Source organism: Eschrichtius robustus, chromosome X, assembly GCF_028021215.1.
Source record: "Eschrichtius robustus isolate mEscRob2 chromosome X, mEscRob2.pri, whole genome shotgun sequence".
NCBI lineage: Eukaryota > Metazoa > Chordata > Mammalia > Artiodactyla > Eschrichtiidae > Eschrichtius > Eschrichtius robustus.
The window spans coordinates 57332472-57359670 of record NC_090845.1 but is presented as its reverse complement, the minus strand read 5'-3'; the positions used below and the strand labels follow the sequence as shown (position 1 = coordinate 57359670).

At 36.2% G+C, this 27199-nt stretch overlaps 1 protein-coding gene across 6 annotated transcripts in view; it reads right to left on the bottom strand.

Annotated features, from left to right (window-relative positions):
- Nucleotides 1–27199, bottom strand: part of HEPH (hephaestin) — an 80436-nt gene that overhangs the window by 11124 nt on the left and 42113 nt on the right. For all 6 annotated transcript variants that reach the window (XM_068533846.1, XM_068533843.1, XM_068533844.1 and 3 more), the window contains exons 13-15: nucleotides 24804–25017; nucleotides 23117–23256; nucleotides 22210–22341 (exon numbers count right to left, since the gene is read on the bottom strand). In XM_068533846.1, the coding sequence (XP_068389947.1) occupies nucleotides 22210–22341; nucleotides 23117–23256; nucleotides 24804–25017 (486 nt within the window). The remainder of the gene's footprint in view (nucleotides 1–22209; nucleotides 22342–23116; nucleotides 23257–24803; nucleotides 25018–27199) is intronic.

Here is a 27199-nt window from a genome sequence, read left to right as displayed (position 1 = left end):
CATTTTATTTTTGTGACTTTATTCTTCTCCCTCCTGGGACACCCTCAGCATCTCTTCTACTGTCCCTATCTTTAAATATTCAGGTCCAATACTCTAGTAAGGCAGTTCTGCTACTATTCTCCCTGCTTATCATGACCTTCCTTCTTTGGCTCTGTTTTGGTCTCCTTATCCTGATGCTGCCTTCTAAATGAGCTGTTTCTTCAAGGCTCTGTCTCTAGTCCTCTTCTCCTCTTTTTCCATACTGTCTCCATGGAAGCTTTCAGCCATCTTTCTGATGTCAATTATGATCTGCGTGTATTGATGCCTCAAATACTTAGCCAGACTTTCCTTGTCATTAAGCTCCAATCCAAAATGGGCATAGAGGGAACCTACCTCAACATAATAAAGGCTATATATGACAAATCCACAGCAGGCATCATACTCAATGGTGAAAAACTAAAGCATATCCTCTAAGATCAGGAACGAGACAAGGATGCCCACTCTCACCACTATTATTCATCATAGTTTTGGAAGTCCTAGCCACGGCAATCAGAGAAGAAAAAAAAATAAAAGGAATACAAATTGGAAAAGAAGAAGTAAAACTGTCACTGTTTGCAGATGACATGATACTATACATAGAGAATCCTAAAGATGCCACCAGAAAACTACTAGAGCTAATCACTAAATTTGGTAAAGTTGCAGGATACAAAATTAATGCACAGAAATCTCTTGCATTCCTATATACTAATGATGAAAAATCTGAAAGAGAAATTAAGGAAACACTCCCATTTACCATTGCAAAAAAAGAATAAAATACCTAGGAATAAACCTACCTAGGGAGACAAAAGACCTGTATGCAGAAAACTATAAGACACTGATGAAAGAAATTAAAGATGATACCAACAGATGGAGAGATATACCATGGATTGGTATATCTTGGATTGGAAGAATCAATATTGTGAAAATGACTATACTACCCAAAGCAATCTACAGATTCAATGCAATCCCTATCAAATTACCAATGGCATATTTTATGGAACTAGAACAATCTTAAAATTTGTATTGAGACACAAAAGACCCCGAATAGCCAAAGCAGTCTTGAAGGAAAAAAACGGGGCTGGAGGAATCAGACTCCCTGACTTCAGACTATTTATTTATTTATTTATTTGTTTGTTTGTTTGTTTGATGGGATTAACAGAAACAAACTACTATATATAAAATAGGTATGCAAAGAGGATATACTGTATAGTACAGGGAATTATAGCAATTATCTTAAAATATCTTATAATGGAGTATAATCTGCAAAAATATTGAATCACGATGCTGTATAAATAAAATTAACATAATATTGTAAATCAAAGATACTGAACATTGGGGGCAGAGTCAAAATGGCAGAATAGGAGCATGTGGAGTTTGCATCTCCTCAGAAATACATCAAGAATACATTGGAACAGTTCTCAGAGAGCACCTACCGAACACTAGTGGAGGACCTCGGACGCCTAAGGGGACAAAAAAATCCCTGAGCAACCAGGTAGGATGAAAGAAAGAAGGAAAGGGGGAAGAAAAGTGGAAACAGGATGGGACCAGTGCCCCTGAGGGGGAGCTAAAGGAGAGCAGAGATTCCCATACTCAGAAAAGCTCACTTACAGCAAGGGGAACAGTAGTGACAGAGAGGGACTTTCAGGGGATTGGGAGATTGGAGGGGAATGCAGCAACCAGTCTGTGGAAGGCAGGACAGACAAAGTAATACCTATTCATATAGTCTGTGCCACAGCCCTGCACACCCCAGCCTGAGTTGTGTGTAGGAGGGCTGGGTGCTGGAGAGTGGGGTTTGGAGAGTGGACCCAGGGAGGAGGTAGCGGTTGGTTGTGAGGAGACAGCCTGAGGAAGCAGGAGGGAAGGGCTCCACAGCCAGAAAGGTTTGCAGAGGAAGCCCAAGCCACCATGGAGGTGAGATGCAATTGTTGAGTGGTGCGTAAAAGGCAGGGCTGCCATTGGAATGCCCTTTCCCACCTGTTGGGCTGGCCTCCTTGGGCAACGTCAGTTGTGCATGTCTGAGCAGGCTCGCCCACCCTGAAAACCAGGGTTCCCCCCACCTGCTCAGGCCTTGGCAAGCCTGCTAGGGCCCCATGCCTGAGCCCCGCCCCTGCCAAAGCCTCCTCCGGCCACACGGGTCCTGGTGGACCTGAGCACAACTCCTCCAAAACATCCATGGGCCGTGTGGGTCTTGGCAGCCTGCCACCACCCCTGACAAATCTTCCTTTGTCCACACAGGTCCTGGCAGGCTGAGCGCCGCCCTTCTCCAAAGCCTCCTCCATCTGTGCCAGCCCCTGCAGCCATGCCCATGGAAGTCTGCACCCCAGCTGGCCTATGCAAGCATGTGTGCTTCAGAAGCAGATGCTGGTGAGAGGAATACAAGCAGAGGTGGGGATGACACAGCTGGTCCAGAGACCTACCGAGAGGTCTTGGAGAACCTCCTGGGGAGGTGGGGGTTGGCTGTAGCTCACCGTGGGTGCAGGGACATTGATAGTGGAGGCATCACAGAATTTTCCATTTTTTAATATTTTATATTTTTATCTTTAACTTTATTTTTTAAACTTTTAAAATTATTTTATTTTATTTTATCTTTTTGCTGTTGTTCTATTTTGCTTTGTTGTTGTTTCATTTTTATTTTTTCTAATATATTTTTTATTTTTCTAATTTTATTTTTATTCTTTGTTATTGTCCTGCTCTTTGTTATTTGTTGTCCTTTTTTTCCTGTTGGTTTGTAATTTTGATATTTTTGTTTAGTTTAGTTTTGCTTTGTTTATTATTTTCTTTTGTTTTTATCCTTTTTTTCTAGTTTTGATTTTTTGTGTGTGTGTCATTTTTGTGTGTTTGTCTTTTGTTCACTTAGCTTTTCTTTTAGTTTGTTTTTTGATTTTGTTTTGTTTTTAGTTTTCTGTTTGGGTTAGTTTTGTTTTTATTATTGGTTTTGGTTTTTGGGCTCTCTTGTTCATTTTGGTGTCTTCTTGTTTTTTGCTTTCCTTGGGTTTTTTTTCATTGTTGTTGTTTGTTTGTTGTTTTGTCTTGTTTATTTGGATTCGTTTTTGTTGTCTTTGGTTTTATTTGTCTGTTTGTTTTGTTTTGTTTGTGTGATTGTTACTTCTTATTTTTGTTGGTTTTGTTTTGTTTTTAATATTTGCCTTGGGCTTTGTTTGTCTGTTTTTTGTTTGTTTGTTTGTTTTTGTCACATCGCACAGCTTGCAGGGTCTTGGTTCCCAGGCCAGGGGTTAGGCCTGAGCTCCTGTGGTGGGAGCACCAAATTCAAACTGCTGGATTATCAGAGAACTACAGGTCCCAGGAAATATTAATCACTGTGAGGTCTCGAAGAAGTCCTCATCTCAGCACCAAGATCTGGCTCCACCCAACTGCCTGCAAGCTCCAGTGCTGGACGCCTCAGGCCAAACAACCAGCAAGAGAGGAAAACAGCTCCACACATCAACAAAAATGAGATGAGAGAGAAATATGTTACAGATGAAGAAGCAAGGTAAAAACCTACAAGACCAAATAAATGAAGAGGAAATAGGCAACATACCTGAAAAAGAATTCAGAGTAATGATAGTAAAGATGATCCAAAATCTCGGAAATAGAATGGAGGCACAGAACAAGACAAAGATACCCACTCTCACCATTTCTGTTCAGCACAGTATTGGAAGTCCTAGCCACAGAAATCAGGTAAGAAAAAGAAACAAAATGTATCCAAGTTAGAAGAGAAGAGGTAAAATTCTCACTATTTCTAGTTGATATAATACTCTATATAGAGAACTCTATAGTCTCCACACAAAAACTATTAGAACTAATAAAGAAATTCAGCAAGGTTGCATGGTACAAGGTTAATATACAGAAATCTGTTGCATTTCTTTACACGAACAATGAAATATCAGAAAGAGAAAGTAAAAAGTAATCCTGTTTAAAATGGTGTCAAAAAATACCTAGGAATAAACTTAACCAAGGAAGTGAAAGACCTATACACTAAAAACTATAAAACATTGAAAACAGTAATTGGAGATAATTCAAGGAAATGGAAAGATATTCCATGCTTTTAGATTGGAAGAATTAATATTGTTAAAATGGCCATACTACCCAAAGCAATCTACAGATTTAATGCAATCCCTATCAAAATACCCATGATATTTTTCACAGAACTAGAACAAATAATCTTAAAATTTATATGGAACGAAAAAAGACCCAAAATTGCCAAAACAATCCTAATAAAAAAGAACAAAGCTAGACTTCCAGACTTCAGACAACACTACAAAGCTACAGTAATCAAAACAGCATGGTATTGGCACAAAAACAGACATATGGATCGATGGAACAGAATAGAGAGTCAAGAAATAAACCCACACACCTACAGTCAATTAATCTTTAACAAAGGAATCAAAACTGTACAATGGAAAGAAAGCAGTCTCTTCAACTAGTGGTGTTGGGAAAGCCAGATGGCCACATGTAAATCAATGAAAATAGAACACTTGAACACTCCCTCATACCATATTCAAAAATTACTCAAACTGGTTTAAAGATTTAGATCTAAGACATGAAAGCATAAAACTCCTAGAAGAGAACAGAGGCAAAACATTCTCTGACATAAATCATAGCAATATTTTCTTAGTTCGGTCTCCCAAGGCAAAAGTAATAAAATCAAAACTAAACAAATGGGACCTAATAAAATCTAAAAGCTTTTGCACAGCAAAGGAAAGCATCAATAAAACAATAAGACAACCTGTGGAATGGGAGGAAATATTTGCAAACAATGGAACAAACAAGAGATTAACATCCAAAATATATAAACAGTTCATACAACTCAATATTGAAAAAAGAAAGAACACAATCAAAAAATGGGCAGAAGACCCAAATAGACATTTCTCCAAAGTAGACATACAGATGGCCAACAGTCACATGAAAAGATGCTCAACATCATTAATCATTACTGAAGTGCAAATCAAAATCACAATGAGGTATCACCACACACTGGTCAGAATGGCTACCATCAAAAAGTCTACAAACAACCAATGCTGGAGAGGGTGCAGAGAAAAGGGAACCCTGTACACTGTTGGTGGCAATGTAAATTGGTTCTGCCTCTGTGGAAAACAGTAAAGAGTTTCCTTAGAAAACTAAAAATGGAGCTACAATGTGATGCTGGGCATATATTCAGAAAAGGTGAAAATTCTAATTCAAAAGATATGTTCACCTCAGTGTACATGGTAGCACTATTTATAGTAGCCAAGACATGGAAAACACCAAATTTCCCATCACAGATGATTGGTTTAAGAAGATGTGGTATAGATATACAATGGAATATTACTCAGCCATAAAAAAGAATGAAATATTGTCATTTGGAAAAACATGGATGGACTAGAGAATATTACACTCAGTGAAGTAAGTTAGAGAAAGACAAATACTATATGATGTCATTTATATGTGGAATCTAAAATATAATACAAATGAATCTATATACAAAACAGAAATAGACTCACAGATATAGAAAACGAACTTATGGTTACCAAAGGGGAAAGGGAGAGGGGAAGTGATAAATTTGGAGTATGGCATTAACAGATACAAGCTACTGTACATAAAATAGATTAGGAACAAGGGTTTACTGTATAGCACAGGGAAATATATCTATATCTATCTATCTATATATAACTGAATCACTTTGCTGTACAATATTATAAATCAATTATACTTCAATAAAAAAAATCGGAAACAAAAAAAACTAAAATCACAAGTGAATGTAGGGATATTTTACCAACCTCACAGAAATAAAAAGGATTATAAGAAAACACCAAAACAGTTATATGTCCACAAATTATATAACCTAGATGAAATACAGAAATTCCTAGAAATATACAAATTACCTTTCAATACTATCAGTTTTTGATTTCATGTATGTTGGAGTTCTGTTGTTCAATGTGTGCATATTTAGGACAGTTTTTGTTTTATTTTGAGAATTGATCTCTTTATTATATTGTAATATCTTTCTTATCCTTGGTAGATTCCTTAGTCTAAAGTGTACTTTCCATGACAGTAGTATTAGCCATGTTAGTGTTTACATGGTACATCTTTGTCCATTCTTTCACTTTTATCCTATTTTTGCCTTTATGTTTACAGTGAATTTCTTTTATATAACATATAGTTGGGTAATCTTCTAAAATCCAGTATCACAATATACATCTGTTTTTGTTGGTGTGTTTATATTGGTTTAAATTTAAAATTATTATTGCTATCATTGAAATAAAATCTATCATATTGGTAGATTTTTTTTCTATTTTTCTATTTCTTTTTGTTTTTTTCCTTCTTTCTTGCTTTCTTTTGCATTAATTGAGCATTTTATGTGATTCCATTTTTTCTCTATTATTAATTCACTCTACCCCTTTAAAAATGATTTTACATATTGCTCTAGAATTTACAACATATATTAGAATCTATCTTCAAATAATATTATATTGGTTACTATCTAGCAAGAGATCTTTGCAACTGTATATTCCCAATACACCACTTCCAATCATTGTGGTATTTTTTGTCATATATTTTATATTTGCATATACAAAAATACACTACATTGATAAAGTTTTCTTTTAGACAGTCTTTTGAGCACTAAAAATGAAAAAAATAAATTTTATTTTTATCTTTATTTATTCTATTTCCAGCACTCTTTATTTCATTGTATGGTTACCACTTGCTTTCTGGTGCCATGTCAGTTCTTCCTGAAGTACTTTCTTTAAAATTTCTTGTAATATAGATATACTAGCAATGAATTCTTATAGCCTTTTTTTCTGAAAATGTTTTTATTTTTCCTTCTTATTTTCACAGCATATATAATTCTTCATTGACAGTATTTTTATTTCAGCACTTTAAAAATGTTTCATTACTGCTTTCTTGCTTTTATAGTTTTTGATGAGAAATCTGCCATAAGTTTTATCTTTGTTCCTTTGTATGTAATGTGCTTTGGTTTTATTTTTCTGGCTGTTTTCAAGATTTTCTGTTTGTCTTTGGTTTTAGTAGACTTTATGTGGCATGACTAAGGGTGTTTGCAAGTGTGTGTGTGTGCATGTGTGTGCATGTGTGTGTATTTATTTGTTTGTTTTTTGGTAATTATCCCCGTTGGTCTTCTCAGAGCTTCTTGATTCTGTAGTTCTGTGTCTATTGTTGATTTTGGAAAAGTTTCCACTATTATTTCTTTAAATCTTTAGCTTGTCCTATCTCTCTTTCTTCTCTTATGATTTCAATTTCATTTATGTTAGAGTGTCTGATATTATCACGCAGATCTTACATGCTTCATTCTGTTTCTTTTTCCTCTTTTTTGTCTCCTAGTATTTCAGTTTTGGTAATTTTTATTGACCTAACTTCAAGGTCAGTAGTCATTTTCTCAGTTGTGTGAAGTCTACTGAAGAGACCATTGAAAAGCCTCTCTCTCTCTATTTTTCATTTCTAGCATTTTCATTTGATTCTCTCTTATAGTTTTTAATTTCTCCACTGAAATTATCATCTCATTTTGCATGCTTGTCACCTTTTCCATTAGGGCCTTTAACATATTAATTGTAGTTATTTTAAAATTCCTGTCAGGCAGTTTCAACATCTATGTTATACCTGAATTTGGTTTGTTGTTTTCTTTGTTTCTTAGAAGTATGGGCTGTGGAGGAACAGGAATCTGGTGTTCCCTAATCTGCAAATTTTGCTATCCTCCAAATGCTTTTTTTAAGTGAAAAGAATCTAGAAGTCAAAGGCTAAACTGTATGATTCAATTTTTATGACATTGTACAACAGAAAACCATAGGGATGTAGAACATAAGGAAAGTGGTTGACAAAAGTGGTGGGATTGGGGGAAAGGCTTGACTACAAAGAGGCAGCCTGAAGAAGTTTCTTGGGGGTAATGGAACTGTTCTGTATCTCAGTTATGGTGGTGAATACACAAGTGCATGCATTTTCAAAATCCATGAAATACTACAGTATGAGTGAATTTTACTAAATATAAAGTTATTTTTAATTAAAAAAATTCTAGAACAGAAGTATTAGTCCTTCCCTCTGTTAGAACCATGGGTCTTGACTAGGCCATGATCTGTGTGGTCAGGTCTTAAACTCTGCTGGGTAACATATTTTTCTTTGGCTGGGAGCCATGCAAGTCATCAGATGATGAAGTACAACACATGTATGGCTGAACAATTAAAATATCTGGGGCCCCTAAAATATTTACATTTGAAATGATTGTCACTTATACACAGAATTCTGCTCCAAGTATGGACAAGATCCTTAGTTATTTAAAAACATGGATTAATGGCCCTCATCTACAATCATGATTGCTGAATTCTGAAAGTCAGGATTTTGGTTCATCATGGAAATTTGATAAATGCCTTGATTTCCATTTTAAGCTTTTTAAAAGAGTCTGATTTCAATTTAATTTTACTGTAAAATACATTCATTAATGTATAATATATACTTCCTTGAGAAAGGCTAAAAAAATTCTTATAGCAGGAACACAGATCACGTCAGTCACTGTTGAAGAAGCAATTTTTTCCCTGAGCTACTGAAGCTTTTTAATGCTGATGGGAGTGACAGTGAAGGATACAGAAGTAGCCTAAGAGTTGAACATTGGCCAAAAGAAAATGGATTGTCCAAAAGAATTCTCAACAACCAGATCGCTTATATCTGCTGTTGGAAAGCTGCTTGCAAACATCTGGCTATTAAAGCAGACAAAAAGCAACCCTCTTTACCAGAGAGTAAAGAAGCCTCATCATCACAGGGTTCTCAGGAGGCAGTCTAAGACACAATGTAGGAATATTCTGAACACATTTCCTTTCAGGAAAACACCAAATCTAAAGCTTCTTATGGGAAAATTTCCTCTGAAAAAGACCCGAAAACTAGCTGAGTGATTCCTTCACATTGGCAAATGAGAAAAGGATCACATCGAGGCAGTAGGAGAGACTGAGACATGGTCTTACCATAAATCCCACTGCAGCTCAACAATCCAGAATTAGGAGGGAACTCACACAACCAAAGCTTCTCCCTGAGGAGCAAAGTGTTCATACCTCATATCAGCGCCCCCCCCCCTTTAATACCTGAACCTGAAATATGAAGCTGTAAAATATATGGCTTTTTAAACCAATGGGGCTCATGTTCATGAGATCCAAAGGGATGTAGTGAACTAAGAAATACCTTCTAAATGGCTCACATGCAGACTCACTCACCCCAGGGCCCAGCACAGAGGTAACCATTTGAAAAGCACTCAGACTTTATGTCAAAGCAATTCATTGCTAATCTTAAAGCACTGACCTGAGGAGCAGGGGCATGTTTGGATAATCTCCATGGATGAAGATACTGGTAGACACCATTTTCACACTCTCCCTTTACAATGCTAAAGCTGACAAGAGCTATTTTTTCTCAATGGGCGCCATCTTTACCCACCAATTTGTGGGCACCATCTCTGTGCTCTCTCTCTCTCTCTCTCTGCCTTGATAAAGCTGGCAGGCACTAAGTCTTTTTTTCCTTCAGTAAGCGCCACCTTCACTGTTGCCCTCTGCTACTGTCCAGAATACCAGTATCTCCCAGAGGGAAGCTTTTATACATGTCTGGTGCCCCAGTTTTTATATCTGGTGCCCTGGTTTATGTGGCTGCAGCCCAGGAGATTCCCCTTAAATGCCTGGCTCTGGTGGCCAGGGGGGCTTGTGTTCCTGGGTCACATGGGATTGTAACAATTGGAGAGACAGTTCCTAGAAGGCTACCATCCCTGGGGTACTGCACACACAGCAGACTGAAACAAACCCCCAGTCTTTCCTTGAAAGAGGCCTATTTGTCCTGGAGTTTTGGCTTTGTGGGGGGGGGGAGGGCTGTCTTCAGGCAAGATAAAGAGTTTTCCAGACAAGCAAAAATCTTAAGAAGTTCATCAGTATTAAACAAGAAAGCTAGTATGGTGGATAAAAGACAAAAGTAGTTAAAATAACAATAACTACAATAATTAGTTAAAGGATATACAAAATAAAAAGATATAAAATGTGACATCAAAAACATACAATTTGGGGGGAAAGAGTAAAAATGTAGAGTTTGAGAATGCATTGAAACATAAGTTGTTATCAACTTAAAATAGATGGTTATAAATAGAGGTTGTTATATGTGTCTTAATAACTACAAAGGAAGACTTATAGTAAATACACAAAAGATAATGAGAAAAGAATCCAAGCATATCACTAAAGAAAGTCGCCAAACCACAAAAGTGAGCATGAGAAGAAGAAGCAGAGGAACTACAAAACAGCCAGAAAATAATTAACAAAATGGCAATAAGTACATGATAAACATAGGTTTATCATGAACATAGATGCAAAAATCCTCAACAAAATATTAGCAAACCGACATCAACAATACATTAAAAGGATCATACACCATGATAAAGTGAGATTTATTCCAGGGATGCAAGAATGGTTCAGTATCCACAAATCAATCAACATAATTATACACCACATTAACACAATGAAAGATAAAAATCATATAATCATCTCAATAAATGCAGAAAAAGCGTTTGCAAAATTCAACATCCATTCCTGATAAAAATGCTCAACAAACTGAGAAGAGATGGAATATACGTCAACATAATAAAGGCCATATATGACAAGCCCACATATAACATCATATTCAACGGTGAAAAGCTGAAAGTTTTTCCTTTATGATCAGGAACAAAACAAGGATGCCCACTCTCACAATTTTTTTTAACATAGCGTTGGAAGTCCTACCCAGGGCAATTAGGCAAGAGGAAAAAATAAAAGGTAATCAAATTAGAAGGGAAAAAGTAAAACGGTCACTATTTGAGGATGACATGATCTTATATATAGAGTACTCTAAAGACTCCACCAAAAAACTTTTAGAACTAATAAACAAACTCAGTAAAGTTGCAGGATACAAAATCAACATACAGAAATCCGTTGTGTTTCCATACACTAATAATAAACTGTCAGAAAGAAAAATTACTAAAATAATTCCCAGTTATAATTCCATCAATAAGAATAAAATACTTAGGAATAAAATTAACCAAGGAGGTGAATGACCTGAAAAATAAAAACTATAAGACAGTGAGGAAAGAAATTGAAGAATACACAAATAAATGGAAAGATATTCATGGATTGGGAAGAATTAATATTGTTATAAAGTTCACACTACCCAAAGCAATATGCAGATTTAATGCAATTGCTATCAAAATTTCAATGGCATTTTTCACAGAAATAGAACAATTCTAAAATTTGTTCAGAACCACAAAAGAAACTGAATAGCCAAAGCAATCTTAAGAAAGAAAAACAAAGCTGGAGGCATCATGCTCCCTGGTTTCAAATTATATTACACAACTACAGTAATCAAAACATTATGGTACTGGCATAAAAACAGATACATAGATCAATGAAATAGAATAGACAGCCCAGAAATAAACCCACACCTATATGGGCAATTGATCTACAACAAAGGAGACAAGAATATACAATGGGGAAAAGATAGCCTCTTCAATAAATGATGTTGGGAGAATTGGACAGCTACATGTAAAAGAATCTAACTAAACTACTTTTCACACCATATACAAAAATAAACTCAAAATGGATATAGACTTAAATGTAAGACCTGAAATCGTAAAAATCCTAGAAGAAAACATAGGCACTACACTCTTTGATGTTGGTCTTAACAACATTTTTTGGATCTGTTTTGTCAGGCAAAACAACAACAAAAATATAAGCAAATGGGACTACATAAAAATAAAAAGCTTTTGAATAAAAAAAACATTTTTTTTCAAAGAAACGAAAAGGCCACCTACTGAGTAGGAGAATATATTTTCAAACAGTATATCCAATAAGGGGTTAATATACAACATATACAAAGAACTCATACAACTCAACATTCAGAAAAATGTACAACCTGATTAAAAAATGGGCAGAGGATCTGAATAGATATTTTCCCAAAGAAGATGTCAAAATGGCCAACAGGTACATGAAGAGATGCTCAACATCATTAGTTATTAGGGAAATGCAAATCAAAACCATGATAGCAACTCATATCCATTAGAATGGCTATTATCAAAAAGGCAAGAAATAACAAGTGTTGGCAAGGATGTGGGAAAAAGGGAACCCTTGTGCATTGTTGATGGGAATGTAAATTGGTGCAGCCACTATGGAAAATAGTATGGCAGTTCCTCAAAAAATTAAAAATAGAACTACCATATGATCAAGCAATTCCACTTCTGGGTGTTTATCCAAAGAAAACAAAACCCCTAATTCAAAAAGATATATGCACTCCCACGTTTATTTCAGTATTATTTACCATATCCAAGACACGGGAACAACCTGAGTGTCCTTCGGTGGATAAAGTTGATGTGATATATACATGTGTGTGTATACACACACACACACACACACACACACAATGAAATTCTATTCAGCCATAAAAAAATGAAATCCTTCCATCTGTGACAAAATGAATGGACCTTTAGGGCATTATGCTAAGTGAAATAAGTCAGAAAATGTCCAATACCATATGGTCTCACTTATATGTTAAGTTAGAAAAAAACAAACAAACAAACAAAAAATAAACAACAAAAAACCCAAGGTCATAGATACAGAGAGCAGATTGGTGGTTGCCAGAGGCATGGGTTAGGAGTTGGGCAAAATGGGTAAAGGCAGTCAAAAGGTACAAACTTCCAGTTGTAAAATAAATGTCATGGGGATGCAATGTAAAACATGGTGACTATAGTTTATAATACTGTATTGCATATTTGAAAGTTGTTATGAGAGTAGACGTTCAAAGTTCTCATCACAAGAAAAAAGAATTGTAAGTATGCATGGTGACAGGTGTTAACTACACTTATTACAGTGATCATTTCATAATGTATACAATTATTGAATTATTATATTGTACATCTGAAACTAATATAATATCAAATGGCAATTATACTTCAATAAAAAAGAAGCCTCATCATACAAATCCAAGATTGCTGTTGTCATTACCGAAGATGAACAGTGTCTCTGGGAAATCTGTTGTCTGGGGCTTCAAAACAGACTTGAGGTTCTGTAATGCAGTGATGGGTACATTTCAGGACCCTGGTGAAGCAGACCTGATGGTTGTTTTTTTCTCAAAATCCTAACTTGTGTGCATCTTCAATAAGAAGTCTCTATCATATCCAGATATATCCAGTTGACCAATCTGTTACAGAGTTTTACTGAAGACAGTTTTTATGATGTCTTGTGATCAACTGTGCAAAGTGTTCCAGTTTTAACTTGTGATATTTTTGTAATGAATTGTTTATAATATGTTGTAGCTGTACTTAACTCAGCCCATCTTTCACTTAGGATAGTTGTTTACAGACATAATTATGTGAGCACTGTTGATTTGGAGTTGACCACCTGTTAATATGTGGAAGAGATAGATGATAGTTCTTGATTCTTGTGATGAATGTCTCTATATGTTAATGATTTGTTGGTGAGCACTTAAGGTACTAGAATTGATATACATGTAATATAGCATGCTTCTGAAATACAATTTCTTATTTAATCTAGATGTTTAACAGCACTATTAGAACATAAGCTTTTCCAAGGGTGTAATTTTTCCATGTATAATGTACAGTCTCTTTAAAAAATAAATATGATGTCTATAGAATGTGTTATGTGCATTTATAACAACTATTTATATATTATGATGTCAGTATTTTTAAATTACATGTTTTACATAGATATGTGGGAAAACATTTTTAAGGTGGGTGTACAGTTACAACTCTAACTACATGATACTTGTTTTTATAGTAGTAAAATATTATGCTGCATTATTACTTGCATAGTCCTCATTTCACCACAAGTTAACCAACACTCTAACTGATAATAGAGACACTAAACTAGGATTTAATAAAGATTTTAGGTTAAAATACAAGTTGTTCATGCCAGTATTCTGACGTAGTAAGTACAGTTTTTCAACAGTGGTGTGATTGGCCTCATAATTGGGTTGGGTTTTTCCTCTCTACTAAGAAGAAATTTATTGAATACAGGAAAATGTGTATGCCATGTGGGAGTATGTATTGTAAAGCCTTTAAATTTCCTTGGGGAAGAGGGGGAGGTGTACAAATTCCAAGCTTATCAGAACCTATACCATTTAAGATGCTTTGGGGATTAGGGCATGTCTGGTATAACCATCTTGGAAAAATCACTTTACAGAGGTAGGCTTCAAAGTGGTTTTAAAATGATCCTTCTGTTAAAGGTTTTAGTCATTTACATTGACTAAAATTTAAATAAATGTGTTTATCATCTTCCTCCAAAAAAGATCCATAGCAAAAAGTGAGAAAAGTTAGTTGCATCCCCCTTGAGATTAGGAAAAAGCTAAGGGTTACCACCACTATCACTAATATTAGAGATCCTGGCAAACACATATGTCAAAAAGGAAATAATAAGTAGAAGGACAAAACACTCGGTTTTTGCAGAATCAACAAACTACAGAATTAATAAGGAAATTCAGGAAGCCTACCAGATAAAAGATTAAATTATAAAAATCAATAGCATTTAACTACATTAGCAATAATCAATTAGAAATATAATTTAAAATTAGCAACAAAAGCAATAAGACATCCACAGATTAACTTAATTAGGCATATGTAAAACCTTAATGGGGAAATTTTCATAACACTATGAAAAAAGTGTTATGTGTCTTCACAAAGAAGACTATCTGAATAAATGGAAAGTTATTCCCACAAGTGAATAATATAAAAATGCCAATTTTCTCTAAAATAATCTATAAATTCAACACAATGCAAATCAAAATCATAGTTGGATTTTGTTGATGAACTTGATAAACTTACTCTAAAATTTATATGAAAAAATAACACATACCTAAGTCAATCCTGAACAAAGGAGGCCTATCCTCCAAATATTAAGACAAATTTCAAACTTATAATAATAAAAATAGCATGATATTGTTGCAATAACATAATAACATACAAATATAACAAAATAAAAACTTGGAGTCAGATCTATTTATTTAAAGAAAGTAAACACTGAATGTCCATCAACAGAGGAATGGATAAAGAAGATGTGGTACCTATATACAATGGAATATTACTCAGCCATAGAAAGGAATGAAATTGGGCCATTTGTAGAGACGTGGATGGGCCTAGAGAGTGTCATACAGAGTGAAGTAAGTCAGAAAGAGGAAAGCAAATATCATATAATAATATGTGATATATGCTTGCATATATGTGGAATCTAGAAAAATGGTATAGATGATCTTATTTGCAAAGCAGAAATAGAGACACAGACATAGAGAACAAATGTATGGATACCAAGGGGGAAAGAGGTGGGGTGGGAGGAATTGGGAGACTGGGACTGACACATATACGTTATTGATATTAGGTGTAAAAAAGACAACTGATGGGAACATACTATATAGCACAGGGAACTCTATCTAATGCACTGTAGTAACCTAAATGGGAAGGAAGGCTAAAAGGGAGGGGATATCTGTATGTGTATGGCTGATTCATTTTGTTGTGCAGTGCAGGCTAACACAACATTCTAAAGCAACCATACTCCAATAAAAATTCACAAAAAAGAAAGTAAACTCTAAAGGTGGCAAAAACAAGTAAAATGGGGAAGAGCTGAATTGTTTAAGACATGGTATTGAGAAAACTTGCTCACTATATGGAGAAAAAAATTAAATGGATCCCTAGCTAATGGCACATAGAAAGGTAGATTCTGGCATTATTAAAGATCTGAATGTGACAAAATTATAAATAGAAAATAATATAGCCCAATATCTTTGTGACCAGAGGTGGAAAGGACTTTATAAACAAAACTAAAAAAGCACAAATCATGAGGCCAAAATTTGATTACAAATTATGTTCTGTTCAACAAACAACACCATGAACAAAATGAACAGATGAATGACAAATTGGGAAAGGATACCTGCAATGTATAAAACAGGCAAGGGACTAATAACTAAAATATAGAAACTCTTGAAAATCAAAAAGAAAAATCTATCTAGAAACCCCAATCTATCTTGAAACCCCAGAATCAGAACACTTCTCACTCCTTTCACTGTATTTGGCTGGCCTGAGCTGCCATCATTTCATACCTGGATTAATCTAATTATCTCAGTCACTCTTTATTGTCTAACTCACTCCCTAAGTGATCTCATGCATATTATATCTTTAAATATCATCTACATGCTGATGACTCTTAAATTTCTATCTTGAGTTCACACCTCTTCTCTAATTTGGCTACACGTGTAGCCAAATACCTACTTGATATTTCCACATCTTAAACTTTATTTCAAATTTCTCCATTTCATTAAATGACAACTATTTCCATTGGTCCAGACCAAAACCTTGAAATCATCTTTTTCTGCTCTTTCCCCCTCCCATCTCACTTCTAGACCATCAAAATATCTCATTGGATCTACCTTAAAAACCCATCCTAAATATGACCACTGCTCATCACTTCCAAGCTACCGTCATCTCATCATCTCTAAACAGAATTACTGCATTGCTTCCTAGATCATCTCCCTAATTCCTCCCTTGCCTACTTATAATCTCTCCTCAACACAGCAATCGGATTGATCGTGTTAAAATGTAAGTCAGATCACGTCACTCCTCTGCTTAAAATCTTCCAATGGCCTCCCAATCTACTCAAACTTCCTATTATGGCCTGTAAGACCCAACATAATCTGCTTCCTGCTCTTCTTCCACTTTTAACTTTCTGACCTTTTCACCTACCCTTCTCCCTGTGGCCTACTCAATTCCAGAATACTAGCAGTCTTGCCCTTCTTGATCAGACCGAATACACTCTTGCTTCAGGGTCTTTACCCTTGCTGTTCCTTTTTCTTGGAATTTTCTCCCCTTCCTCGAATACTTTTCTCATAGTTGCCTCCCTAGCTCCTTATATCCATCAGGTCTCAAATTAAATGTCACTGCCTCAGGAAGATTTATACACCTCTCCCTCTACCCTGTCACATTATCTTCTTCTGCTTCCTTCATAGAACTTACCTAATTTTGTAAATATGTATGTATCTATTGGTTTCTTGCTTATTACCTGCTTTCTCCCCTAGACTGTAAAATTTATGAGGGCAGAGGTCACATCGGTTTTACTAAACAATTTGCACTGCAATATTTATTAGTGACCCCTAATTTATTTTTTAAATTGGACATTTGTATTTCTTCCTTCATAAATTTCCTGTCTATATACTAATTTTTCTTTTGCTACTCTTTAAAAAAAAATAAGTATCCTACATGTAGTAACAATATCTTATGTGTTAAACATCTTTTTAGGGTCTCAAACTTAGAAAAATCTATCTCCACCCAGAATTCAGATAAATTTTCACTTATATTTTCTTTTAATTCTTTTACTTTTAAGCTATTTTACCTTTAATCTGCTTGTAATTTATTTTAGCATATGGTAATAAACAGAGATCTAATTTTGTTTTTGACAAGAGACAACCTGTCCTAAAGCCATATATAGTCCTCTCTCGGTATCCATGGGGGATTGGTTCCAGGAACCCCCATAGATACAAAAATCCATGCTTAAGTCTCTTATATAAATGGTACAGTACTTGCATATAACCTACACACATCCTCTCATATACTTTAAATCATCTCTAGATTACTTATAATATCTAATACAATGCAAATACTATGTAAATAATTGTAAATACAATGTAAATGCTATGTAAATAGTTCCTGGCCCATGGCAAATTAAAGTTTCGTTTTTTGAAAATTTCTGGAATTTTTTTCTGAATACAGTTGACCCATGAACAACACAGGGGTTAAGGATGCCAACCTTCCACACAACTGAAAATCCACATATAAGGGCTTCCCTGGTGGTGCAGTGGTTAAGACTCTGTGCTCCCATGCAGGGGGCCCGGATTTGATCCCTCGTCAAGGAACTAGATCCCACATTCATGCTGAAACTAAGAGTATGCATGCCACAACTAAGGAGCCCGCAATCCATAACTAAGGAGCCCGCCTGCTGCAACTAAGACCTGGTGCAACCAAATAAATAAATAAATATGTTTTAAAAATTATATTAAAAAATGAAAATCCACATATAACTTTATGGTTGACCCTCCATATTCGTGGTTCCTCATCTGTGGATTCAACCAACCACAGATTGGGTAGTACTTTAGTACATATTTATTGAAAAAAATCTGCATATAAGAGGACCTGTGCAGTTCAAATCCATGTTGTTCAAGGATCAACTATATTTTCAGTCTGTAGTTGGTTGAATCCATGGATGTAGTTGGTTGAACAAGTGGATATGGAGAGCTGACTGTATTGATCAATTTTTCCTTTCTGCCACTGAAATGCTAGATTTTTCTAATATTAAACTTTTATATACACTCAGCATTAGAGGCAAGAGGCAAGATTTCTATGCTATTGTGATGATATTAATACAGGATCACAAGAATGTCTGGCTTTTATTAGTTACTCCTCTCCTTGAGGCTTTTGAAAAACTTTGACTTAAAGTCCTAAACAAAGCTTCCTCATTCTAGCCCCTTGAAACTAAGATAGCTCGATCTGCAGTGCAGGCATAACACAGAAAACCAGTTATATGAGTCTTAACTCATATAACCAGTTTACCCATTTGCAGGCACAGATCAACTTAACACATGGAAGTAGGCAGTGAAATAGAGAGCGCTGAGATGAGAGAAACAGTAACCCTGCCCACTAGTAAGGCATTGTCCAACAAATATCCTGGGTTCTGACTAATCAGATTAATAACATTTCCTTTGTGAGGAGACCTAAGGAGGGAAGTAGAACGAAGAAATGTGGGCTAGTAGTGGAATAGTTGTATTCCCATAGCTGTTGACAAAGATAGAACTTTGAGTTTGTTTCAGGGATTTTTTTTGTCCTATTAATTATTTTTTAATAGTACCATGCTGCTTTAATTATTGTACCTTTATAATATGCTGTAATATTGGGTTGTGCTAGTCTTCTCTCGATCTTTTTTATTAAAGAGTAGTTGATTTACAATATTGTGTTAGTTTCAGGTGTACAGCATAATGATTCAGGTTTTTTCTGATTATATTCCATTATAGGTTATCACAAGATATTGAATATAAATCCCTGTGTTATACAGTATATCTTTGTTGTTTATCTATTTTATGTATAGTAGTTTGTATCTGTTAATTCCATACTCCTAATTTGTCCCTTCCTCCTTTCCTCTCCCCTTTGGTAACCATAAGTTTGTTTTCTATGTCTGTGAGTCTGATTCTGCTTTGTATATAGACTCATTTTATTTTATTGTATTATTTTTTAGTTTCTACATATAAGTGATATCATATAGTATTTGTCTTTCTCTGTCTGACTGACTTCACTATCTATTATATTCTCTAGGTTCATTCATCTCATTCATCTTTAAATACTTCTTGGATCTTCTTGTCCAGGCATTCCTTATTCTTCCAAATGAACTTTATATACAATCATTTCATTTAAGTATACAAATGTCCAATTGTGATTTTGATTAGAACAGCTTCAAATCTATAAATTATTTAAGGTAAATCACCTCCTATTAAGTAATGGTATTTTGCAAAGTTCCATTCTCAGCTCAATGTTATTGTCACTTTACACACTATCTCACTAGGTGATCTCACATATGATCATGATTTCAACTATCATTTATTGTAGTTACTGGTGACTGTTAAAGCTCCACATTTTTTCAGATGTTTCTTCCAAATTACAAACCCATACTCAAATTGAGTACAGCCTCCTATTCTTATCAGTGCTCTCTTTTCCACCTGGATGTCTTACAGGTACCTTATATTCAAGACAATCAAAAATAAACTTAATATCTTCCCCCTCTAAATAAACAAACAAACCAACAAACAAAAACACTCCATACTTCGTGCTTTTTTATCTTCTTTTGTGAGTGGTACCACCATCTAGGTGCTTAATCCAAAAAATAGTTTGTTATCCTTAACTCTACTATCTCTCTTATCCCCTAACACCTGTACAATCATCATGTCCTATTGATTATCCATTAACATCCCTCAAACCCAACTAATTCTCTCAATCCTCATTTCCTACCACTTTTGTTAAAGTCATTATCTTCACTTGTATGTACTGCTACAACCTTCTAAATGTTTTCCCTGCTTCCAATGTACCCCCTTTCTCCTTTTACTCATTTATTGATGATTTTAGTACCTGGATCACCATCTTCCTTTCCACCCCAATCTCTACCACTCTTCTGAGTAACTTTAAAGTCTATATGGATGAATCATACAACACTCTAGCCTTTCAGTCCCTTGATCTCAATTCCAGTAACTTTCACTTCCACTTTACTTTAGCCCCTGGTCAAACCCCAGACCATCTCGTCACCTGAAATTGCTCTTCTTAAGTCTTAAAATTAAGCCACACTCACTGTTTCCACTCCCAAATCTCCCAATTACTCTTTATTCCATTATAGTCTGGCTTCTTTCCTCACCAATTTATGAAAAGCACCAGCCATTCTGCTGTTGCTATATCCAATGGGAAATTTTATGTTACCTTATTTAACCTCTCTGAGGAAGCTGAAACTGTTGACCTCTTCATTTTTGAAATGATCTTCTTTTAAACATTTTTGATACAATCTTATCCTGGTTTTTCTTCTAACATCTTGCTCACTTTTTCTCACGCTTACTTTTCAATTAGTACCTCCCTTAAAAGTTGGTTTTCCTCAGGGTATCATTCTAGGATTCCTACTGTCCCATTGAATATACTCTTCCAGGGTGACTGTGTTTATTTCTTTGCCTTCAATTACTACTTAAATGTTGATGTCTTTCACATCTATTCCCTCAGATCCTACCTTTCTTTTGAGCTTTGGACCTTTATGTCTATTAGATATCTCTATCTGGTTGTCTTACAGACATCATAAATTCAAGAAATTCAAATGTGAACTCACCATCATCCATTCTTCCCCATCCCAAATCAGTTTCTGCCCATGTTCCCTATATTGGTGAATGACATTACCATATATCTGGTTGTCCAGGCCAAAAATGTGGGAATCATTCCAGGATTTTCCTCCAAATATGTGGTTGTCATTCAAGAATCCTTCTCCTTCTCACCTTCCATATCCAGTTAATCAAATCCTGTTGATTCTACTTACTTGATCTTTTTAGAACCCTTTCCTCAACGTCAAATTTCATCTCTCTTACTACTGAATCTTTACATATTGCATTCCCTACATATGGAACTTCCTTTTCCCTGCTTTTCTTCCACACTATCACTTTACCTGTATACTTATTTCTCATTCTTTAGATTATTGGTTCTTAAGGTGTAGTTCCTGATCCAGCAACATCAGAATCACCTAGGAACTTGTTTGAATAAGAAAATTCTTGAACCCTATCCCAGACCTACTGAATCAGAGGCTCTGGGGTTATTCCCAGAAATCTATGATTTAACAGACCTTCCAGGTGATTCTGATGCATGCTAAAGTTTGAGAACTACTGATTTAGATCTCAGCTATCACCTACTCTGGGAAATCATCCTTGACCATCCAAACTTTAGATTAGGTACCCTATTCTACACTTCCATGGCACATTTTTAAAGCCCCTATTTAACAGTTAAAACACGGCATTATAATTACTGGTTTACTTATCTCTCTATCATAATAGCCCAAGTTTTTTAGGGTATGAAAAAGTATTATTCCCCACTCTTTCCATAACTTCTAACATTTTTCCTGTACCCAGTAAGCCTCCAGTAAGTGTTTATTCAGTGAATGAATGCATGGAAGATAATGTGGTCAAGATTATGGTAACCCTACATTTAATATTAGAAGTTTAGTATATGACTGGAGTTAGGATTTAGTCTGTACTAAGAGGACAAGAACTTTATCTATGGCTGGGTTTAAGGATCAGTTTGTGGTCTGGGACAGGCCAGTCTCTAGCCATGATTAGGAGCTCAGACTATAGCCAAGTTTAACTTCAGATCTAGAGAGGGTTAGAAGCTCAATCTGTATTCAGGGTTAACGACAGTATAAGGCTCCATGTGTGGCAAGTGTTGAGTATGTCTTTGATTAAACAAAAGACCTAAGGTAGGCAGTCTGTTCTGAGATTGAAGAAATGAGTATTTCATAGAGACAAATTCAGACTGAGGCTTAGTTCTGGTTAATATTCCTGTTTCTGTTCGCTAAGGGCATATTTTTTTTTAAAGGAACAAGCCAGAGGGCTGAAACAGAGATGCTTCACATGTTCCTTCACTAAAGTGTTCCCACTCACCAGGCTCAGCAGCCAGTGGCCAGCCGGTGCTAGATTCTAGCACTCCATGGGCATGCACAGAGTAGGGCCGGCTGGCATTGTTCTTGAACACCACAGTTAGAATATCACCAACCTCTCCTCTGATAAGTGGACCTAGTATATGCAAAAGAAGAAAAAGTCTCATTAGTAGAATAGTGGAACAGGGACATTAAAGACATTAAAGAAAGGGATATACATAGGAGCTCCCTAGAATTAGGGGTTTGCTCGGAGAAAGGGTCCCAAAACTGAAAGTCGTGACTGACTCCATTTTTAAATTCAGAAGACCTTGAGCTGATACTGTTACCCACAGGATAAAGGTACTTCAACAACAAGATTATGCCTCCAATTATCCCCACTTTTCCCACCCCAACTCTCTTTGTATAATAGCCCAAGTTTCTACATATTCAGGGCTCTGTGGAATCATTGTTGGTAAGGAGTGAGAGTTTGACACAGAGTACAGAATTGCTGGGTTCCCTTCAAGGACCAGTGGGTCCCTTCTGTGTGTGATGAAACTCATTGGCTCCTATGAAAGTAAAGAAACTACAGCAATAATTGCAAGGGTGTAAGGGTAATACTGGTTCCCTGTACCATTTTTCCTACTCTTCGATGTTCCTAAGTTCCCTTGCTTTTAGCATTGAAAAAAAAAATGCATCACCCTTACAGATCCCTAGATATAGAGGCCTGGAAATACCTGGTTTAGGTTGCAGCAGAATTCATGAATTACCCCCATATGATTGCTTATTTTCATGAATGATTTATAAAATATGACCATAGTTCCACTATAAGGAAAACTGATAAGGGGGAATGGAGAGGCCTTCCTGATATGACATAACCTCCCTAGGAGCATCACAGGTTTCTAGACACTAGGAGGGAAGTGGAATTCCCTTACCTAAGATTCCCAAGTGTTCCTCTGATCCAGTCCTTGGCCGTCGGACCCTGAATGTACCATCAGTGTATTCCCTGAATACAGCTTTCTTGTATCTGGAACCCAGGAGTCCATCTTTGTTGCTCAGGAAGATGTGACCATAACTAGAGGAATCCAAAGAGTGGCATCAGCACCTTTCCCTTAACCCCTCATTTTCAAGTATGGGAAAGCTATGTCAGACCCAACCTCATGTCACAGGTATAAGAAGGTGAGGCCTATTCCTTCTAATGTCAGATTATGCACTTTGGCTGCATATCTGCAGTTAAAGATGGCATATTTCAATATTTATTTATATTTCCTTGTTTGCCATCATCCAGTTAGGAATTTATAGTAAAATTAATCTGGTAAGAATCAGAAGCCATGAATTCTAGTTCCAGCCTTAATGATGTCTTAGATGGAATTAGTCTGACAAAGGACAAGGTACAGGTGGTAGGAGAATACTAACTGCTTCTGTTGCTGGTGGATAAGGGGTAGGGAGAGGTAAGAAGAAAATGAAATCTTACAGATTTCTCATTATGGGATGTTTTCCTGTTTACAAAGAGCTTTATTATTCATTTTATCATTTGATCGTCCCAATAGGCTGATGAGGTATGTATGTCCTAGAGGAGGAATCCAGTGATCTAGAGGTGATAGGGCTTATCTTCATTGATACTATCAGCCAGAAAGGGAGCCAGGGCTTGGATTAAAGGCTGGTCAAGTTCTTTCAACTATACCACATCACTTTAAAGATGAGTAAACCAGAGTCCAGAAAAGGGAATTAATTTTTTCTAGGTTGCAGAACAAGTTAGCAAGAAGGCTTCAACCTTTAAAAACCAACATAAAGATTGGTAAAGGGTAGTGAGAACACCAAAAATAAACTATAGTGGAAATTGCTAAACTGTACCTAAATTCCCATTCTCCCCTCCTTCCTTTTTAGTAATAGAATCACCTAGGTTTTAGCTGAGCACATGGCTGCCTAACCAGAGATTACACTTCCTGGACTTTCTTGCAGCTAGGTATGGCCATATGAATAAGTTCAGGATAACGGGGATTCAGAGAAAGTAATGTATTACAACTTCAGGCCTCACAGACAATGCTGCTTGGCATGGATTTAGTTCCCATTTCTTGATAGCTGGGAATGACTACAACTGGAAGAGATGTCTTAGTTCCACAGATGAAAGCAAGTGTTATGGATGACTAGTTCACCTATTGGCCCTGAACTGCTCATATTTGTACTTAAGCAAGAAATAAAATTCTAACATATTTAAGCCACTCTATTTTGGGCTTTTTCTTCTATACAGCTTAGCCTCTATCTTAAAGACATTTTGTCAAGGGACATCTGAGCTTGGGGACATTCAGTCCCTTGAGTAAATTCCCTATAAAATTTAAGTCCCAATATCAGTGCTTCTGGCTAACCAGAGGAAAGGATGCCAAGACTGAGAGCATGAGGATGTGGACAAGGTCTTTACTTCAGCTCTACAGTATAACAACATAGACCAAGTACTGAGTACCAGCTTACCTGTGTTCTAGTCCTTCCTCTAGATTTGTTAGTATCTTATTAGTTGACTTTAGATAAGTGCCTCCTCAGCTCAGAATTTCAGTATCTTCCTCCATTTCAGTAAAATGGTCCAGAGTCTTTGAAAGTGTGATCGCTTCTTTTCTGAAGCCTTACCTGTCCTTCTCAGACTGATTGTGCCATTCTAGTTCCCAGCTCCTGTCAGGGCAATAGTCCCACTCCATCTCTTCTGCCATGATGTAGTAGATCCTTGCAGCTTGGTAACGTTGACGAGGGTTGGCTTGGCGGCCAGGACACTGGGAGACATTATAGATTGCCCTCATCCCTGCTTCTCTATGGCTGCCTGCCTGGCAGTAAATTTCAAATGTCCCTGAGGTAGGAACAGAGAGCAAAACCTGAATCAAAATACCCCTGTATAGTGCCTGAGGGAGTTCCTACTTCTCTCTAGGCATATTGCAGAGAGTGGGTAGCTTTAGATAAGGTTTTTCTATGCATTAGATAAAAGATTATTACAAGTTTATTGAGAGCAATGAGCACAGAGGTTAAGAGCTCTGGTGCCAAAGCTACATTGTCTGGGTTTAAAACTAAACCTGCCACTAGGATGACCAGCTCCCTCCTGTTTACCAAGGGCTTCTCTAGTTTTAGCACTGAAAGTCCCACATCCCTGGAAACTCCTCAGTTCTGAGCAAACCAGGATGGTCAGTCACCCTATCTGACACTTATTATCTATATAACCTTCAGGAAAATTTTAAGCCTCTGTATGTCTCAGTTTCATCATGGTAAAGTGGGGGGCATTTTACTTAATAGGATTGTTTTAGAATTAAATACAATAATATGTAGATATTGCTTGGCACATTATAGAGTAAATGTTCAATAAGTGAAACTATAAGTAAGTAAATAAAGCTGTAATTATTATTTGAAGGAAGGAATTGACCAATTTTCTCCCTTCTTACCAAGTCTCAAAGAAATAAATGTGGGCTTAAATACATACATACATATATATATATATATATATATATATATATATATGAATTTCTTGATCACAAGAATTCTTACATCAGAGAGCTTTGGAATGGCTTTCCCTAGGTTTTTTACAATGAAATGTTTGGATATCAGTCTTAAATGTCTGAGTTGTAGAGCTGCCTGGATCTAATCTCAAGATCCAGGTTTCTATGTCAAGGACACATAGGCTCATAGAATATTGATCAGGAGAAACTAACTTTTTAACATTTTCCCCAGTATTCCTTCCTTTACTGCTGACTGCCTATACCACCACTACAAATTCCTCCTGGCTTTTAAAGGCCTCTATGAGCTAGCTCCAAACTATTGATACAATCCCACTTACCACTCTGTCCCAAACTCAACCAGTGCTTTAACTAAATCTGTCCCTGATGGCCCCTCTCACATATCTCATTCTTATCTTGGAATTTTCACTCATGTTATTTTTACTTTTCTGGAATAGACCTGCCCATCCCCTTCCCCATAAATATCTATAAGAGTTCACTCATTCTCCAAGACCCAATTCATGCTTCATCTCTTCTAGAAAGTCCTCGCTGACTACTCCGGCCCACAATGGACTCTACGTTCTTGGCCTCTCTACTCTTAAAACACTTTACATCTAAATCACATGGTTAAGGACTAAGTGTTCCTCTCTTTAAAAAAACAGTCCTTTCCACTAGTTTATAGACTTCTCGAAAAAAATCTAATATTTTCTTTCCATATCTACTTTCTGACTTTTCTATTTCCCTTATCCCCCAAATCTATTCCATCAATAAATCCTATCATCTCTTCCCTCACAGTCATCCTTCTGTTTCCACTCTCACTTCCTTAGTCAAAGCCACTATCATCTCTCACCTGGAAAACTTCAATGGTCTCACAACTCTCTTCTCTGTTTCTCCCTCCCACCTCAAACATTCTCCAAACAAGATACAGGGTCCTCTTTAACAAATATGATCCAGAGCACATTGCTCCCTTGTTTAAATGCTCCATTCATACTCAGAATACAATTCAAGTTCCTGACTGTGGTCTATAAGGCCCTATATAATATGACTCTTGCCAACCTCTATGATTTCATACGATGTCAGGCTTCTCCTTGCTCACTACACTCCAACCATACTGGCCTTCTTTCTGACCCTTGAACAAACCATGTTTATTCCCACCTTGAGACATTTACACTTGCTTGTCCCTCTGCTCGGAATATACTGCTCAGAGATCCTCATATAGCTCCTTCCTCCCCATTACTTAGATCTTAAATGTCGCATTCTCAGAGCGGTCTTCCCTATATACCTTCTCTAAAGCTCCAGTCAGTTTAGCACACCATTGTATTTTATTTCCTTCATGACATGTATCATGATCTGAAATTATCTTATTATTTTATGTGTGTGTTTTTGTGTGTTTGTTGTAGATCTCCCCTGGGAGTAAGTATCATGTCTATCTTTTCACCTCTCTACCCCAGTCTTAGCACATGGGAGGTGTGCAATAAATATGTGTTGAGTGAATGAATTTCTGTACAAATGAATGACTGTATACACTGTCCAAACGTCATAGCTTAG